Source organism: Diadema antillarum, unplaced genomic scaffold (genome assembly GCF_040938485.1).
Source record: "Diadema antillarum isolate AM-2024a unplaced genomic scaffold, OU_Dant_1.0 seq00000358_RagTag, whole genome shotgun sequence".
NCBI lineage: Eukaryota > Metazoa > Echinodermata > Echinoidea > Diadematoida > Diadematidae > Diadema > Diadema antillarum.
The window spans coordinates 917712-939115 of NW_027271364.1; the positions used below are offsets into that span (position 1 = coordinate 917712).

General features: G+C 36.6%; 1 protein-coding gene across 1 annotated transcript; it reads right to left on the reverse strand.

Annotated features, from left to right (window-relative positions):
* Positions 1-866: 866 nt before the first annotated feature.
* Positions 867-21404, reverse strand: LOC139731116 (solute carrier family 35 member E3-like). The gene is made up of 6 exons (XM_071641997.1): positions 20955-21404; positions 18677-18787; positions 17790-17948; positions 17236-17318; positions 16061-16243; positions 867-980 (listed from the first exon to the last, which is right to left on the reverse strand). Exons 1-6 carry the CDS (start codon positions 21348-21350, stop codon positions 893-895), a joined length of 1020 nt encoding a protein of 339 aa, XP_071498098.1. The 5' UTR covers positions 21351-21404; the 3' UTR covers positions 867-892.

A 21404-nucleotide genomic window follows, 5' to 3' on the forward strand; every position in this document is an offset into this window, starting at 1 on the left:
GTGCATTTTAATTTCGCGAATTTTGGCGCTCGCGAAATTCGCGAAATTAAAATGCACGCGAAAATTTCTCGTTTTACAGTAACCTGTCTCTGATTGACAATGTGCATACAGTGGAAGTCAAAGCTGCAAACTTTACGACAGCACGATTACAATTCTGATTCCAAATTTTCCGAGCATCCAGCTCTAACTGTTAATGTAATCATATTTACTGAATGCAAATTACCATAAAAACTAGTGGCATCCTAACTTCCCCAATGTCAATGCTACTGTTCTGTCACGCCAGTTGTACACGGTTGCGTTGGTGTGTCTGATATAGATAGTCAATCTCCATTTTGGCAGCTAACATGCTCACAAGTATACAACAACTAAGTAGTTGTAAAACAAATTTTTTCTTAAAAACAAAACAAAACAAAGAACAAAACAGATCTATTCTTTTTGTGCTACCAAATGTTTCTAATGGTCTTTTGACACCGCTGTAGTATCAGAAAGATGGGTTCCAAAGGGGGAGAGTGGATCTACTTCTGCAGCACTTTTCGTCTAGCTTTCATATCAGACAGCCTGATAAAAACACAAGACTTTCTGCTGTATATGTTGCATAAATAACCGAAAAACAAAGATTATCATCCATTATTGGTTGTTCAATAGCTTTCTAGATGAGACTTTGATTTGTCTGATCATTTATCACATTTAAATTACCATAATTATCCACATGACTATATATAAGTACACAAAGCGACAGAGAGATTAAGTATATGAAATATAAACTAATAACATCTTGGAGTCCTACTATGCAATGTGTAAGATACTTGGAAACAATGAGAGCACACAAACACAATCATGTATGATGATACACAGGGTTTTCATCATTCTAATCAGGACCTGGTGAAGTCAATCAGTTCGATGGACCACTTTGTTTCTCTAGGCTGGACAGCTTCAAGTCAGAATAACCAGAGGCATTGGATTCACCACTCTTTGTCTCACTGTAAGGGATTTAAAAAACAACAAGACAAGATCAGAAAGCACTGAAATATTGTTGTTCTTGTTAATTACTTTTATACGATCATCATCAAAAGTCTTTTGAAATGTTCCTTCTTGAGGTTAACTTTGCTGACCATAAAAAGAGGGCTGTACCAGACTATGTTTTGAATATCATCACCCGAGTACAGACACCAAGAACAGTACATTGATATTTCTTGCCTTGCAAAGCTCTTAAAAATTAGCTTTTGATGAGATAGAAGTAATGAAATATCATATGACAATCATGACAGACTGGAAGTAGAAGAAGATAAAGATAAGTTTTAAAACTTACGTGTATAAGTACAAGTAATACCATCACTACAGTAATAGTTTTGCTGGTGAATAGTCGTGAATGTGATGTGAGGGGTTGAGGCATGAGGGTTGTGGCATGAATGACAATTTTTTAGAAGCCTGGGAAGTACTTTCCCTGGACCATGGAACTGAAGTAAGTACAGTTTAAATGGGAGAGGATGGAGGGACAGTAGATTAAGGGGTGAAGCATGAAGCTGGGGGTGGGAGATGTTTTGAGGGAGAGCATTTTTTAGGCAATTCATCAAATTATCAATGATTAAGATGACACGAATGAGATGATTAACAGCATGGAAGAGGGTCTGGATGAAGAATACCATAAATCTGCAACCGCTCTTTCTAATCAAATGGAATCAAAAGCAGGGTTGCAGCATTGGGTAAGACTTAAAAGTATCAGTTAGAGGTGAATCAGGAAAAAGACTGTTATACAGGAGTAACAGACAAAATAGAGTCTATATACATTCTAGATACAGGAAAAAAGGAACAGCTTTGAGACTTCAAAATGTGGTAATAATGTTTTTACTACCCCCCCCCCCCCAACAAAGGATTTGATAAATTATTTTCACAGAGAAGTGTCTCAAATGCTTGCATAATATCTTGAACAAAAATCTTTTAAGGACAGATGATATTTGTATCAGAGTTAAAACTGCAAAGAAAACCAGGCATTATTTTGATGCATACATAATGTGTGAAAACTTTCAATATAGCTGCCATTTTAATTTTGTCTTTTTGTTTTTGTTTGTTTGTTTTATCATGTTTCCTGAGGGCAATTTCAAGTAAAACTATCACTATGGTAACATAAGTACTACCTCCTTTATCTGTCATCATCACATGAAGCTGGATACTGCAGATGCATTTGACTTCAATCTCATATGAAATTGTGACCTTAGACCTCCTTTTCTTCCTCAATGCGGCAAATACATACATTGACACTTGAGTTGCATTCACACATAAACCACACCTTAGTTCCCTTCCGTAGTTTGCACACGGTACACTCTTCTTGTTTCCCCACAGAATTCACCCTCCCCATGACATTTACACTGCTTTTGAAACCTGCCCTACTGAACTCACAAGAATGCTAAAGGTTGTTCATCTCACCTCTGTATTTACACTAAAACTGACCAACTCTGGCATGCTTGCAAGGTGGACATGGTGGATGTTTAGAGTCAGCAGAAAGAAGGTTAGTGATGATGTAGCCAGGAATATCAAAAACATTAGGCTACTAAAATTTCTGATACACAGGTCGAGTTTTCAGCGGGAAACTTATTTTTCAAGCATGCAAAATGAAGGTAAATTTGCGTTCTACCTTTACTGTTGTCGTCTGCAGATCTATTTATCTAAAGTCTGTTGCTATTTCATTTGTCACCTTTATCATTCAACACAGTTTCTTGATATTTGGGTTCCCCAAAAAAAGAGCTACAGAAAAATAAGAAAGTGAAGACTACAGTTGATTTGCAGCAGTGTAACAGCTCAGATGCTAGTATTAAAAACAACAAACGCTGAACAAACAACATACAACCAACAACAAAACAATCCCTATCCAATGCTCCATGTACATTGCATACTGTAATACATGTATACATGCATTATCAGGACTCGATCTTAATTTTTGTTTCTGTGGTGGCGCACTCAGGCCACTAAAATCTTTACATTTGACATTTTGGAGACCTGAAAAATAATGTAGTGGCCTGAAATAAAAGGAAATCTTTTGTTGTTAATATTAGCTGCCTGATTGGACCACAAACAGATAGCCCTTTTGAAATTAGGTGGCCCAACATCAATTTTTATTGGTCCCTGGCCACTGGGCCACAGCTGATGTCAAACGCTGACATGTATTCACTATTATATAAAGCTTGATAACATGCATAAGACCTAGACTGGTTTTCAACACTAAGCCAAAAATATATTTGCTTAGTAGTCATGAATAATGCAATTTGCACACAAACTTCTATAAAAGCCAGAGACTGAGTATACTATGTACTCTTCCTAAGCTCATGGCACAGTCCTCATCATAACCACACTGATAATAAAGGGACAATGTTTACAAGATTCTATGTGTTTTTTCTTGGATGTGTGTCTCTGTGTTTTTTTTTTTTTTAGCAAGGAAGAATAAATAGTCTGTCCGGAATGTGTCTGGCTTTACACCTGCTACAGTATACTAACCACACAACTTTGTTAAACGGAAGTGGGACATTTTTTGCCAACTGAAACTCCAACAACCCACACGGTTCATTGGTGGACAAGATTATTTCTAAGAAGCTGCATTCATTTGAAACTTCTTTTTATACTGCATCACACTTGGCAATGCAAGGAATATCTTATCTTCAGATAGCCGATATATAATGTATCAATTTGACGGCTTTCTAAGTGGCATGCCATTCAAATTCTATTTAGGTGTTGCATCAAAATCAGGATCTGGCAGGATCCTGCAAGGTATAATTTTGATGCAACGCCTTATGGGTGCAACTTTATTTTGCACTCATACATAGGAATACATAGGGTGTCACCACTTGGCCCCCCACTTTTTTTTTACCCCAGAAGTGGCACTAGAAAAAAAAAAATAGAATGAAACCATTGAGCGCGGTAAGAGGTTTCTGTTTTTGCGCTGAAGACCTTTTTTTAATGAGGTGGAAAGATGAGCTGTAGACCCCTTCTTTGTTTTGTTTTTGTTTTTTTGCTTGTCAGCTGAAGAAACCCAGAAGTGGCCCAAAAGTTCCTGGAAGCCCCCCGCTTTTGAAAATGTGGCATCGGCCATGCTTTACTAATTTGCCTTCAACACATTATGGCAGTACTGTGCTAAAGTGGACAAGAGCTTGGATGCTTACATGAGGAGATCCCAAGTTCAAATCCCTGGTCCATACAGCCTAAACACTATGTTTTTTACCCACTTTATTTGATGCTTGCTTGGCAGTGCCATGCTTGTGTTCTTGTACTGGGTGTACATTTGAAGGCATTCATACAAAAGAAAGAGGAAGATTTTTCATGCCCTTCCCCTTTAACCTCTCTCCCTCCCTCTCTGTCTCTCTCCTTTTCTCTCTCTCACTACCTGTCTCTCCCCATTTCTCTCTGGTTGTAATTCCATCTTCTTCTTTTTTCATTATCTAAAAAAATGCTGTCATAACAGGTAACATTTTGTTAAACTGTTATTATTTCATAAACATGATAACCAGGGGTTTACACCACAAATTCAACAAATTACTGATCAAATGTCTATTTTTGTTTCAGATATCTGAGTTTATTCTAAATCAATGTCAATGACCACTTAAGTTTACAAACTGTTCGAATCTACCAAAGGCTAAGATTAACTTACATTTTGAGGCAAGAGATTAGACTATACTTTGTGACTACAGTATACCATAATTTACTATTAAAGAAAATGCATCCAAAACAGTCAAAGAAAAAAAAAGTCAAAGCCTAATGACTTGTAAGGAACACAGATTCAGCCCATTCTTGGCCACACACTAACTCCAATGATTTTATTATCCCACTGTCAATGGAATAGCACTCAATAAACATCGTAGGCAAAAAAAAAATAGATAAATGGTTGATTACCATAAAACTCAGGCAAACGTACATATTTTTCTATAACATTTGGATGAGAATTCATCATAATATCAGATAAATTACAAAATCTAAAATCTTCACATCAGCTTCACATCTCATCTGCAAATAAGACATAAACTCAGCAAGCTGCTTGTTAAAAGTACTAGCATTTCTTAAGAAAAAATATTCTTTAATAATAATGCCACTGGGTAACTTTGAAACCCTAACACATGTATGTGCTTAAGCATGATATCATTTCATTCAGCTCTTCTCCAACCTGTTTACCAGATTGGACACATTTCTGATTGTCATGTAGCATTCACAGCACTTCTGCACTATTGCTTTGAACAGAAATTTAAATTGAGGTAGGCAATAAGTCTCCGGCAGTTTTGGTATGGCTAACCTAGCCATCACAACAGTATTTCAGCTACATTATTACCCTGGAGCATAAACTGTAAAACCAGAACTGTTCGCACACATTTTAATTTCACAAAATCTGCTGGAGCCAAAATTCATGAAAATTGAAGTGCACTCAAAAGTTCTTGTCTACACTATATGTTTTGAATGCTGGTGACCATTCTTGACAATTTCATGCAACAAAAGAAGCCATCAGCTCCAATTTGCAAACATTTCCTGCCAAGCTTTACAGCAGATGAGTTCAATAGCCTGACTTATTCTCAAGTTAAAAGAAAAAAAGAGATGTATTTTTTTCCTTTTTTTTTCTTTTGCATATATGTATCTTTAGACAGTCAATGTATTCATGCTGAGCCTATAGACAGTAAAATATCAACATGTGAAAGAAGCTTACACAAACATTCACTCTAACGAGGACATTTTGCTGGTTGGTTTTCTGATTTTGTGCTTTTTGATATCAAAAGAAAGGTATAATTGAACTCATCCCAAGACCTACAGTTTGACTACACTGAATACTAGAAAAGTAACCCTAACATGTTAGAGAAGGTACAGTATATTGTAGAAATTGCCACAAAGCTCATCATTGATTATGGTAAACTGAGTAAAGTTGGGTTCAAATCACTTCAAAATGTTCCAAGAATTCAGAGAGAATTGTGGTAACATCCAGTTGCCAAACTCTGGCCCCTTTTGTACAGATGTCCGCAGTAAAAGTGGAATATTTTGGTGTGAAAATTTTTGTGCATGTTGCATGACCAAAAACTAGCACAAAAATGACAGCACACAAATATTTGCTGCAGAATAAAATGTGAACTCGATCATACCCGGCCCAGCACGAAAAATAACAAGCGAAAATATCTACTTTTATAGTACCTTGTCTTCAAGTCAGGGATAGGCCAATATGTTGTGCTGCATGAATGCAAGTTGTTAATGTACTTGAAATGTTAGTGAGCAGACAAATGAGAGAATATCTTCCAGGGAATGCTTGTGAGTGCATTTTTACAATTTCTACACAATCCCCCCTCCCTAAAAAAAAAAAAATGGGGAAAAAATGAAAAGAAAATCCTTACTGGTTTGAACTTGTGGAAGAAAAGTGAGCATTGATCATAGGCTCAGTGTGTGTGCTACCCATTACCAATCTTCATCATCATTACAGAGCCATGAAAAGACATGTGGGAACAAGCCGAGAAGCTTGTCTTGACTTAGACCTCAGAAAGCAGCCCTAATTATTTGATCAAGCTTTCCTTCTTGCTATTAGCATGATGCCTACAACTAGGATTGATAAGAAACATGATTTTCTTTCCCCATTTGCTTCAAATCGGAAACTTGTATGCTACATCAGCGCTTCTCCACCTTCTTTTTTTTAAAACCTAAGGCCCACTTTGACTCCTGCAAAGGTTTTTCAGTCTCAGTTACATACATTTGTAAGTCGAAAACAAATCTTGTTTGTTCTTATCTTGGAAAGATACCGTGGCCCACCTGAGAAAGCTTCATGGCCCACTGGTTGAGAAGTACTGTTCTATATCATCTCACTGACCTTCACATATCATGTTTGATTTAGTTTGCATAATCTCACAAATTTCCCTCTCTCCCTCTCTTTCTCTTCTATTCATAACTAGTTCTCTGGAAAAAAAAAAAAACATTAGAAGGACTATCATGTCTGTATCACTACTATCTGTAAGACATATTTAATATCACAATCTTAAGAACAATAACATTCAACTTAAAAAATGTCAAAATCAAACCTCATTATTTTCCTTGATATGATCATGTGCACTACTATGCTCAACTGGGAGACATTTTAAAGACCTTTCTAGCACACACACAAAAAACCCTGTTTCAATCCATTTAAGAACTTTCTACCACCAAAAAAAAAAACCTCAAAAAACAAAACTATTCAATCCATACAACAACAACAACAACGACAAAGGAAATATGAGGAGAAATCTACACCCTGCAGATGTAATGTTGGGAAAGTGAGTCATAAGTTGATGTTCGATGAACAGAAGGAATGGAATCGTATCACGCAGAAATGGAAGAAGAGCCATGGCAGGTAGAAGGGTAGACTGGTGGTAAGTGGTGAGCAGCATGACGTTAGGTAAGACCTACAGACACCTACAGCATTGAGAACAAGGAGAGGAGGATGAGGACTCCAGGATACACGTACTGTGCATGAGGATACAGGCAGAACATCAGGAGGAATTGAATACTAAAGTGTGGATTAAACCAGTAGAAGCCAGGTGATTGGACGATAAATTGTACGTATGATGTAACACATCATTACTTTAGACACATCAGGGAGGTGAGTAATCGTCGGTTCACAAAAATAAGTAACACTATGGCCCGAATTCACGAAGGTGGTACAATTGAAACCATGGTTTAAACCGTGGACAATTTGTAAGGAGCGCCAAGTGTCGCATGGCCTATTTCGTTATGAAATCAGTCATTTCATCGACGAAATGACCATTTCGTTGATGAAATGTTCATTTCGACTTATTTCGTAATGAAATAGGCCATGCGACACTTGGCGCTCCATACAAATTTCCATGGTTTAAACCATGATTTCATTTGTACCACCTTCGTGAATTTGGGCCAATGGCTTTAGGAGCAACTTAACGCCCTTATCATTCTCAACCAACATATTCACAGCAGCCCTATTGGCTATGTGCAGCATTAATGCAATGCTAGCTCTAACATGGCAATGCACACTGGTTAAACAGCTGCATGCATGAGCCAAAGCTCAGGCAAATACACACATTCATTGTACTGCACCATCACCAATTATGTTCTCAAACATTGCTTTCTGGTACGTAAGATCAAAACAAAATCGCTATTCAATACATACAGCAGGCGCACATGCTTTCAAGTTCTTGTGATGATCCCACTCGAGGAACTCTTCGATGCTTGAATTTAAAAGGAGCGTGAATTAACCTTTAAGCGGGACATTGTTTGCATTTACAGATTTCACTTTACAACCGCCAATGTAGCACCACCAATATGGCACAATTTTGTACCTCAATGAACACAGAATGCTGATTTACAATATTCTATGAATTTTCCACTAAAGCGCTAACCTACTCTTGAGGATCACGCCAATATTTTCAGGGGGAAAATGGGCATCCGACGCCGTGCTTCAGTGCAAATGCGCCGTCAAAGAATTGGGGTATCTGCGCATGCGTCAGCGGGTCTCTCTTGTCAACGTAATCCCTGAAGGAATTATGAAGTATAATTTTGCACAGTATGATCATGAAGTATACATTGTCATGTCTTGGGGGGGGGGGGCTGTTGTGTGTGTGTGTGTGTGTGTGTGTGTGTGTGTGTGTGTGGGTGTGTGTGTTTTTGTTCTTGTTTTTTCATTTGCTTGAGTATCAATTAAAATGCTCTTCAAGTACCCCTACATGTCTGTCTTATTATTCTTTGGAAATTGATCATTACCTATGACATTGAGATTCTAAGTAATTTCTTTTTGTTTTTTCATGCACTCAGGTTACCAAAGCATTTTAATAGTTTGTATGGCATAAGCATAAGGGTGAGAATACACAGAATGCCTTATAAGGTGCGACCAGCAGATTGCTTGGGAAAAAGAGAAAAATGCAGAACAGATACAAATGAAATGAAAAGAATGAGTCCACTTTGTCACACACAAAAAATTAAACATGAAAAAAAATCACACAAAAAGATACGAAATACAAAACTGAAGAACAGATAAAAGTAAAAGGAAAAGAATGAGTCCCCTTTGTCTTACTTGAAATGCACAGCAAGCAATTTCATGAGACATAGCAGCCAATTTGCATACAAACTTCCAGTTTCTTTCTTACAGAGGATTGGGTAGGACCTAACGGTGAATGCATTGCAATGTTGTAGTTCTGATAATTCAATGTGGAACCCCTGCAACACTTAGATGATCTTTCAGATGCAAAATTTGATACCTCTTCAGTAAAAGTTTGGTATGAATGAGCATGCTGTAATGTAGAGCCATCAGAGCAGAGGAGAATGGCAGGGTTACAGTAATGACAAAATGTCCTTTGGCATGAAATGGCAAAATAAAGCTTCAACAGAGAAAACTAAGTTGTAGTGATAAGTCATGCAAGAAACTAAAAATCATGCCACAAAAGATAGTGCACTTAACAAATGGATGAGTCCCAAGTATCATACTTGGGCAGGTGTCTATGGGAAATGCATGTTGTAGCAAAATCAGTCTGTCCTCATCGGGTTAACAAATGACACTCTACTCTCCATCTATGTCCACTTAAGATAAACTCAAATTCTAAATCAACTCTTACAGATTATAAACGAAAGTTCCTTGGAAAAATTTGCAGGTTCTTAACAACTGTAATTGACTTAAAATTGTATTCTGAAATAAAAGTTTATGGCATATGTTCAGCCAACTTTCATAGGTAAGCATGCATTTTGCCAGAATAAGTGTCAGCAAGATAATTAGTGATATACCTTATAATAAATAAATCATTTTAGTTCAGCCCCACATTAGTAGCTGCCAATTAAAGGCATTATTTTAATGTGTATTCTAGTCATATCTGCTTAACTTTTCAAATGCAGAGTTAATCAAACAACTGCAGTAATGTGGTATCACTGCTCATGACTAAACTTTGGAAACATGGTGTTTCCTTTTTTAAAAAGAGAAAGAATTATTCCAAACATGTCTTCATTCTCTTAAAGCTAAAGAAGGTGAAGACAAGAACTTAAAAAACAAACAGATAAATAAATAGATAAATAAAGAGATAAATAAATGGAAATCATCAACATTTAATCTATCTTAATTTCTTTTAATATCTGGTGATATTATTTACTGAAAAAATTTTTTTTTTGGAGACAGTAAGTAAAGTTTCAGCTCAAAGGAGACAACATTAATGCCATTATTAGGTATCAGTGACATCTGGCATTTGCTCTTTTTTGTTGGGGGGGGGGGGGTTAAGGTTGATGAGGGTGATGGGGGTAATACTGCTTTAATATGGATGGGATGGCATTACATAGCAGTCATGCAAATAGAAGGAAAAGGTTTCCATTACCAAGACTGTCAAGTGCAGAATGACAGAGAAAGATAGGCAACATGGCAAATTTCTAGGACGGCAACAGTCTCCTCCTCGTGTTGCTCACACTAGTAGAGTCAGAGTCACTGTATCAGCACACACAGAGAGATGGAAACAATCAGCACATGCCCACTTCACACTGAAAACATCTGAAAGCACTATTGCAGTCAAAGTGGAAACGTTTGCACTACAGTTAAAGTGGAAACTGTTGCACTATTACATTGCTTTTTCTTGCAGGGCCACTGCTAGTGAGGTACACTTGCTCATAATTTCGAGAACATGAATCACTCCGTATACTAGTTGAACAGTCCTACAAATATTCACCTTCTTGTTTCTTTTCACATAAATTCATGAGAGTATGAAATTAGTGAAAGAGTTCCCCACAACATAACATTTGATATTGACAGTATCTTGTTGACATTATGACCTTTTGATATTACAGCCCCTGATACATCTGAAATGTCAAAGGCCTTAAATTAGACCTCATCTCATCTGTTCTCTTATTTTGGTTTTGTTTGTACACATTTGGAGTTAGTCATGGCTTGGACACTTCCACTGAAAACAAGATATGTTATGTTGATTTATGATAGTGGCATGGAAGTGCCATGGTCCACTTTCATACTTCAATGCTGTTTTCACTTCAATGAAATTATCATTTTAATCTGATTTTATTTTCTTGTCAGTCACTACAATTATAAATTATGCTATATGATCTGCTCTGTGATTTGATGTCATTATTATACTTGGTAATCATGAAAATCAATACACCACACAAAACGCAACAAAGTTCACATTTTTCACAACTAGTAAACCCTACCAAGAGTGACAAAGATGTTTCTTTAATGGATAAACTATTGAATGAAATTGAATCATGAAGAATATTCCTGCAAAACTGTACAAAGCTGAAACAATAAATTATGCACAGCACAGTAATGTTAAGCTACTGTAGAAAAAAAAAAATCTTTGCTAGAAATCGAAACCCTGTGACTAAATCAAATCAGGTCATACTTTCAAACTGAGGAATAATCTCTTTAGGATGTACAATGTATATATAGGTGTCTGGCAATTGTTGCTTTTCTTTACGGATTGTCTTTATTTGGCACTTGATTTGGTGATGGTGTTTTCCAGTGTTGAACCATGATGCAAATGGTACTCAAAATAATCCCAATCTATGGGATGTGTATTCATAAGGTGAAGCAGGCTGCTACAAGTCCAAGTGTCTGCTGGCCTGGGCAACTTACACTCAAGCCCTGTTTAACCCGTTGAGGACGGTTTGACTTTGCTACAACACGCATTTTCCATACACACTTGGCGAAGTATATTCCGGTCTCGTCCTCAACAGGTTAAGAGACCTTACAGCGAAACTGTCCAATTAACAAAATTCCTCCCCTCGGGCAAGAAAACTGTAGGAGAGAGTGAGAGGTACCATTTTAACAGACACACCTTCTCTGGGTAGGTTTCCATGAAGGGGGTGTGTCCGCTGATGCGACTACCCCAGCCACGGAGGATTGTGCACATCTAGGTAGGCCATCGTTACCATCATGTTGAGGCTCTTCACTAAAATTGTCTTGTTTGCCTCATTTAACACTATGATCCTCTTCACTCCCTTAGAATACCAAAATCTTGTTTCACTACTCCCTACCCCACCTCCAAAGAAAAAAGACAAAGAAAATTCTCTCTTTCTGTTAGCCCCGCATAAATCTTGTTCCCACTCACATCTTATTGTGGCTATTGTTCACTTCTGGTCCACCATGTTGAAGCCACACAATGAGGAATCTTCAGGCATAGCAAAGCTGCCTTGTTATTATCATGCAAAGGAGTTGAGCTGGTTACACGTACTAAGCTTTAAAGCTAAACCTGTGCTGGCCTGTTCTTGCAGAAGCTTAAATGAGGTTTTGGCCTTTTCTTAACTCTTTATGTGCCATGGTATAAACCCACTGTGTGCCAAATTATTCTGAGACAGCAACATAGTCATGCTTTGGGAAAGCATTTTGTTTTTCAAATATATATGTAACTTTTATAAATTTATGTAACCCTTGACAATGTAATGAGCACAAGTTCTAGAGCAAATGCCAAGCTTTGCTTTGATGTAAATTGTATGCCAAATCTGTGATTGTTTTTCTTTTTAATAAATGATCAGTAGCTACAGTACTGTAGAGGCATGACTTTTGCACAGTCACAAAACAGTGACAGAAAGTTGTAATTTACTAACAAATCCACTAGGGAACACCACTTGATAGTTAATCATCACATAAAATGCAAGCTACATGTGGCAGGAATGGAATCGCAAGATACGCTTTCATTGTAACGAGGCATTTGGCAATTTATCAATTGGTTTGGGCGAGTTTGTGCATTTGAGCAGGATATGCAAACAGACTGAGTCGGGTGTACGAACGTGGCACATAAAGAGTTAAACGTAGAAGATCTCACCTGGAAAAAGTTATGCATATAGCCGGTATATGGTAGAAAAGGAAATATATGAGTGAAAGTTTGAGAGAGTATAAAGCAAAGGAGAAAAAAGGCTATGATTCCAGGAATGGTGTTCGTCAATGAAATAGGGCTTTACTGGGAACTGGAAACAATATCAAATTCATTTGATAAAGATGTCTTTGAGAAATATTGATCTTTCAAAAGAGTGTGACCAGTTTTACATGTTTATGAAAGAAAATTATCCTTTGTAGAAAAAGGCCCTATATCCTTGCCCTTTTAACAATACATATCCACTGTTCTTGTACACTTTTTTCCTCCTCAGAAAAATGAAGCATACTCATTTACATGACTTGAGAAACTCTTTGGTTCTTTGATGTATTTTACAAATAAAAAAAAGAAAAGAAAAAGAAATCATTTATTTCTCTGATGATGCAACAGGCAACAATGAATAACATTCTACTCACATGATTGCATGCCAATTGAGAAATCAGATTTAAAAGGCAACACCATCTTAAATTTGACTTTTTATATGATTAAAAAAAAAGAATTACAAACAAAACTCTTCAAGTTTCCTTCCTGTCAGACAGAAAGTAAGATCTTGAATTTCAGGGGATATTATCAACTCCACCTTTTAAACAAGGCATTTTCCAGATTGCATCTCTTCCACTTTGGAATATGTAGAATGCATTCCCATATCTCAATGTGAAATGAATGGCTTGGAAAAAAAAATCAAAAGCAACCAGGGGAAATTGCACACAAAAGATAAGAAGCATAACTTAAGACTCACCAAAATAAAATACCTTTTAATGTAATCAAAGAAGGTGGTGGTGGTGGGGGTGGGGGGGGGGGGGTGGGGACATGCAATAATGTTGATAGCAAACTTAGATCTCTTACCTAAGTCTAGTCACAGCTTAATGTTTGCTTGTTTTTATTTTGGCATGAAAAAATTAATCAGATTTGAGTACAAGTGACACAACATATTTTACACAGAACAAAGAAAGTGAAAATACATCAGGGAGTCCACCATAAGAAATGACAATGATCATTATGGCTGGTCTTCGATGGGACGCGGAGTAATAGTTGAAGAGTTACCGTTATTTGTTATAAGAGTTCTGCAGGTAAACTTATACATGTGACATTTATGAACTTTGACCTGAGCATGGCCCCTTGGATAACACCATGACATAAAGATCTCTAAGCTGCATCTCTGATCCATGTTTGCCTACATTTGGAGTGCTGGTTGCAAAATAATTTGTCAGGAGTCTTTGGGGTAATATCTAGCATGTGATAACACAATATGTAACATGTCTGAACTTAGTATTTTTGATATTTTTTTTTTATCTTTTATGTTTGAAGAAACACAAAATATCTGTACTGTATGTGTATGTGACATGAATTGACCATAAACTTAGCATGTGACCCTGTACAACACAATAACATGGAGATCCTGAACAGTGCACTTCTGACCTGTACGAGGATGGAATGGGAGTCATGGTAGGAGAGTTATTGGTCATAACAGAGTCTGGAAGGCAGATAGGAGTCATAGTAGGAGAGTTATTGGTCACGAGAGAGTCTGAAAGGCAGATAGGAGTCATGGTAGGAGAGTTATTGGTCACAAGATATTCAGTGAGTGGTATTGGTCACAAGAGAGTCTGAAAGGCAGATAGGAGTCATGGTAGGAGACAACTGGTCACGAGAGTCTGAAAGGCAGATAGGAGTCATGGTAGGAGAGTTATTGGTCACAAGAGAGTCTGAAAGGCAGATAAGAATCATGGTAGGAGAGTTATTGGTCACAAGAGAGTCTGAAAGGCAGATGGGAGTCATGGTGGGAGAGTTATTGGTCACAAGAGAGTCTGAAAGGCAGAAAGGAGTCATGGCAGGAGAGTTATTGGTCACAAGATATTCTGAAAGGCAGATAGGAGTCATGGTAGGAGAGTCATTGGTCACAAGATATTCTGAAAGGCAGATAAGAGTCATGGTAGGAGAGTCATTGGTCACAAGAGAGTCTGAAAGGCAGATAGGATTCATAGTAGGAGAGTTATTGGTTACAAGAGAGTCTGATAGGCAGATAGGAGTCATGGTAGGAGAGTTATTGATCATAATAAAGTCTGGAAGGAAGATATTTGTGGACAGACAACAGAGACTAGACAGACAACAGCTGGACAACAGACAGACGCCCAATTGGATCCCTCAGTCTCATCTCCACTTTAAAGATATTGTGTAGGTCAGCTGTATCATAAAACATTCTTCCATATAAATATTTCTCACTAATGCCTAAAATATGAGATAATCACTTTTTTTTTCTTACTAAACCATAACTGTAGACGGTTTAGTCTAGAAACAATTATATTACGACTATTGTTAACATTTTGCATATTTAACAATAATTAATATAGATTATGATTTAAATTTTTACATTGGTTATTTCTATCTCTAACTCACATTTTAGAACTTTTCATAAGCACTCAAGCTGGGTTTTTGTTTCATTTGCAAATAGTAAATAATGCCTTTAAGTGGGCCAGCACATAAGTCAGCATTCTTACAACATTACAAGGTAAGATTAGAATCATCTGTGGTAAAAAGAAGTTTCTTCTCCATACATACATTTCAAGAGAGGAAGTCCAGCACAGACATGTATGCCTAAGTTAATGGGATACATATGTAAGGCAATGGCATCATCACCTAATTTACATGATTCCATGTAACTGACTCACATTACTGCTTCATGATGAAATGAAGCATAACCATTATGAAACTTCTTTTTTTTTGGGGGGGGGGGGGGTAATTTCAAGGTAATTCACAATTCTGTGTGTTTTACTGCACTTCCATCTAGAAAAAAAAATTAACTTGAACATGGGACGAAGTTCATTGGAATACCAGTTGGTCATTGTCTACTGCCTTTTAATAGCATTTCAAAGTTTGCTACTATTCAGTAATTGACTGCATTTATCAACAAAGACCCTGCATTATAGTGCTTTAAAATAGTTCTAAATGTGAGTTAGAGATAGAAACAACCACTGTAAACATTTGAATCCGTATAATCGACGTGAAGTATTAGTAAATACACAAAATGTGAACAATGGTTATAATAAAAATGTTTCCAGACTAAACCGTCTACACTTACGGTTTAATGAGAAAAATACTCATATCTCCTTATATTTTAGGCTTTATTGCAAAAATCGTATATGTAGGATGTTTTTCGATACAACACACCTACACGGTAAATGCATCAAATAAACAGGACCTTTAACATGAAAGGCAGCAAAACAAGAACAAGTGTACACATTAAAGAGTGCACTTACTAGATTTTATCTGGCAGCTTCTGCTCCTGGTTCTGTTCCTGGACTTTGAAGTGCGTGTAGAGAATGATTCCACTCAGTGTCAGCAAGACACCACCCAGCTGGTTGAGGGATAACGGATCATGGAAAAGGAAGTAGCCACCCAGCAGAGTCAAGCAAAACTTTGCATGACCCACCATATTGTATCTGAGGTAGAAAAAAGCATTAGTCAAGGAGGCCTAACACTCTACGACACACACTCTTTAGCCGAAAGGATAATCATTGACAAAATATATATATACTTTAAAAATGTATGTACTTATGTATGTAGGTATGTATGTTCATTTATGTATTCTATATCCTGTCATAATTAATGCTACTTTTCTGTTTATGTATTAATTTTTTTATTAATTTTTTTATTCATCAAGAGCAAAATCCACATAGTTTCAATCATCAAATTAGTTCCCTGTCACTGAAGATGTGAGTCTAAGAAGTCTGCATATCATGTGTGATGTGATACGTCAGGTAATTCCATGATGCATAATGGATGAAAAATTTTCTATGAAAATACTTGTGTGTTTTCCTTCAAGTGATCTTGTACATACATACAATCACAAGGCAATCTTGAGATTCATCAAAATGCCAAACAGACAAGATGAAAGGTATAAAGTTGGCATACATAATATACCTCAGAGTTAGCACATTACCAACAATGGGAGTTCTGTTTCTACAAAATTCCAATGGAGAGACACTGTACATTGCATAACTCGTTGTGCTGTGTTTTGCTACATTTCGCCATGTAAGTACGCGTAATATAATCTAGACAAGATATATAAAAAGGAAAGCATATGTGGCTCCCCTATCTCCTAGCACCCCCCCCCCCCCCCCCCCCCCGAGAAGAATAACAAAAATCATCACCATCTTGCTGATTTTCAGCATTCTACTACCATAAATTTATTTCTGCCTCACATTCAAACTAGCTTTCTCCAAATTATGTCCCATAATCTTGACATAAAAACAATATTACACATAATGTTAGTGCAATTTTTGGAGTACTACTTGTACCATCTCAGCAATGTGGACTGCATAACTTACAAGTTTTTGAACACCACTCGGACAAACTGTACAATTATTACAACAAAGCGTCCAAAATATTATTAACAAAAAGAAAAAGAAAACTTAGTTAAAACCAAGGATACGTGATGGGTGATGTGTTGCCAATGATCCAGTAAATGGACAGGTTGACAGAAAAGGCCACGCAGCATGATGCCAGTAAGATAACCTGGAAAAAGAAAGGAGATAAAATAAACAAGATAGACTCAACAGTTGGTAAATGTATGCCTGAACTCTGATGATAAATAGATGATGCCATTTACAATCATGACCAGAACTCCTTCTATCACATTTACCAAAAACATGTGTCCTCAACATATCTTATTTTGAGCATGACATTATGTTTACATAAGTGCCAAATGAAAGCTTTGCTGATGCATAAAGACTAGAGAAGTCTACTCTTCTAGCCAAACAAAAAAGAAGGAAACTTTTCAAAGTTTTTCTTGCATTTACCAGATTCACATCAAATTATTGAATATATGGCACAGTTAAAAGACTTAACAACTGTTATGATAACTTGCAAATATATATTAAACATCACACAATTATCCTATGACTTTGATAAGAAATATCATCAAGTCTTCACTTGTATCTCATGCACCATTCTCCACTCCAGGAAAAAAAAGTGACAACGACTCACATAAACTTCTCGTGGCCAGCTACTAAACAAGCCCCCCTCTCCAACAACAGGTTCATTGAGTGGCACCACGAAGAGGAGCAGGGCTGCCGACAGTGGAGCTTGGTAGTACAACAGCTGCATAGAGTTCACCTGAAATTCATGCTGCTTTCTGCCCACCCACTGTAGAAGTGTAAATGCACATTTAAAAAATGGGCTTGTGAGAACATAATACGCTATACTCTTTCTTTCTGGACCACCATTTCATTGTGCCACAGGCACTGTTTACCAACAGGTTGCAATTATGATTGTGCATCACAAAACCATTGAAAGGTTGCACACCCTGATTTTGCAGGACTCAAAATACATGTAGGTGAAATGGCTTAATCTACATGAACTCAATCTTATGTATTGACTGCATTTTTGGGGGGTCTAATATACAACGTAAAGTTATGCTTACTTGAAAGCCTATTTAGTTTACACCACAAGAATGGTGTGTCACAGAAATAATTCTAACATATTTTTGTTGACTTTTGACCTCTTTCAAATGACATAATGATATTCCATATGAAAACAAAAAATGACGAAGCATAAAACTATTAAAAGCAGCAGTTTCAGGCAATTTAGGCAGTAATAAGGTGGGCAATTGCAGGTGTCTCAGTTAAATGCTTGAAGAGTGGACTGTTGAAAAGGGTTAGGCTATGTGGAAACTACCCTCAAAGAACTAAAAACTGGTTAAAGCCATGATCAGCTTATCATTGTAACTGAATCTCAGACATTATTGACACAAAATTAAAGAGAGGAAAAAAAACTAACAATAATGAACATGATATTTTGACTGTAGCATCTGTCATTGATGCATTTCACTGTTATTAAAAAAGTAATGAAAAGTATATAGTTGATAAACTTACCACTTGATACACTGATGTTACTAAAACACCTACTACCGCATAGATGGTTCCAGTGACATTAAACTTTACATCATAGCAAGAGTTTACAATAACTCCAATGGTGATGGGAATCTGGAGAAGAAGGAAAAAAAGGAAAATGGCATCATAATGTAAAATGTATGCATTTGCATGAATTAGATCATCACTTTTCAACCAAAGATTTATACATGTATTCATATATTTCCCATGCCATGTAATCAGCAAGCACCAAGGAAATACCACTGAAGTAGTATAGTGTGTGCTGTCAAGTCCTACCATAACCTTTCGTGAAGTGATTGCAAAGAGAAGGTCCATCCTAATAATATGTTGCTTTGTATGAAAACAGAAAAATCAGAGAAGTAGATCAGTGACAATGAATGGAAAAAATAAGACACAGAAAAAGTTAAAACTGATAAAGTTTAGAGAGTATGATAAGTAGGGAACTTCGTGTGTTTGATAAGCAGCTCTCCATTTGTTTTGCAGACAAAATTTCACAATATTTCATTTTCCTCTAATATTCTGGTACAGAAAGAACATCACCGCTGAGAAAGATATTCAAAAATGTATTACTCCACTGTTTAACCTCTTGAGGATGGACTGAATTTGCTACAGCACGCATTTCCCATAGACACCTGCCCGAGTATACTCAGGACCAGTCCTCAACGGGTTAATATCAAGAACAGACCTGAAGAAAATTTTTATCATTTACACACACACACAAAAAAAAAATGTTTACTCTCTAAACTTTAACAGTTTGTTACTTTTTTGGTGTGTGTCTAATTCTTTTCCATATGATCATTGATCTACTCTTCTGATTTTTCTTTTTTTACACATAGTAACATCATATCAGGACAAAATTCCCCTGAAGACATGCATGTGTCAAGTGAGTATACTAGTAGTAAACACGTTTGTACACTGCGTGAAATGGGTCCACTTACTCAATCTTTACTTCTTAAATTTTTTTAAAGAGTAACCCAAAAGCTTGGGATCATAAAACAATTGGAAACTGTTTTAGAAGCTTTTTTCTAGAACACATTATGCTGAATAGTGTGATTAGGTATGTTTTTAGGGCCCCTTATCATTTCTTTCACTTTTAACTCTTTAAGTATTAACTTCTGAAAAGATAATGCAACTCCTTTGAAAGTTAACATTATTTATGAAAAGAGTATTCAGAATGTGTGCCAAATCACAGCTTATTCCAATAATCCCTTCATAGTGGTTGCCTTGGAGTTTTACGTCATGTTTTCAGTCCCATTCATTTCACAGAGCACAAAAACTTAAAAGCCTCTTTTCTATTAAGGAAACATTTTCTAGGGTGCACATACTTTCTGTCCATTATTCAGATGAGTTAGGACAGTCTATTGTATTGAGTCGTACATTACTAAAAGAGCTGAAGCGTATATCTTTCAGAATCTGCTCTTGAAAGTCCATGTCTGGTGACTTTTTGCTGGTTTTGCTTTCACATATCTAAATCTTCTACTTAGGCCTATTGACAATTAAATAATCTTTAATCCTATACTCCGACCAAAAATAAAATTAAATAAAATAAAATAAATAAATAAATAAATGAATAAATAAATAAACAAATAAATACATACATACATACATACATACATAAATAAATAAATAAATTACTTCTTCACAATAGCCCAGTCTAGGGTTCCACTTTGCTTATGAGAAGAAAAAAGTCAGTACCACATAGGGCATACTGGGTATTGGTGTTTTAAGTCACTGAGACAAGCATCTGTGATGTATGATCTAATCATTCAAGAAATTTTTGTAAATGGTGCTTGCAAGCACAATCAACCCAACATCAAAAGTGGTACTTGGCAATATCAATAGAAAAAGATGCAAAATACTGAAATGGCTGCTTTCCCCGAGTGTTAATTGATGGACAATTCAGATAAACCTGGTCAGTGCAAAGTTCATCCTTTGTTTGAAAATGACTGATAAATTCATGTTTGGCAAGTGTTTGTCATTTTGAAGAAAAGAGTGAAGTGCTTTTCCAACTGAGAAAAAAATAAGAAAGGTCATTTGTATTTCTATGCACATGAGCCAATTCTGAACTGCATTTTGATATATTGAACTGCATTTTGATAATATATTGAACTCCTCCAATATGTATTCATACAAAACTTTACCTCACAGTAAAGAGCAATGATCTTGTGTCTTGATTGCAAGATTATCAATATTTCTACTTCAGCTATATCTAATCTTCGGAAACAAGTCATATGAAATACCACTATCCATCTCAACTTACCAAAGTTAATTTCACTTTCATTGAATAAGTTTTGTGATAGAGAACAGTCTGGATAAGCAGAATACATGGTGTAGTCATCGCTTTGGCCAGCTGATATGTACCCACAGTATTGTTCTGAAGGGAAAGATTCGTAAAAACTACAAATCCACAAAATGTCAAACTCAGTGGGAGAACATTGATCAGTGGAATGCTCTTTCTATTGAAAAGCCCCAAATTCAAACAGGCAACCAGACCCAACGAAGTCATGAGAAAGTGAAGTAGAGTCAGCGTAATGTTTGGGAAGCCATAGTTCCGATAGAGCCACTTGTTGAGAAAGACGATCAGAATGGACGAGCACAGGTTGATGATGAGAGAGACCGTTATTCTCAACTGACTAGGTCGACTTGCTTCGGCCATCTTTGCTTCAATTGATAGGTCACTAGCTTCCTTCCTTCCTGCGGCCAGACAAAC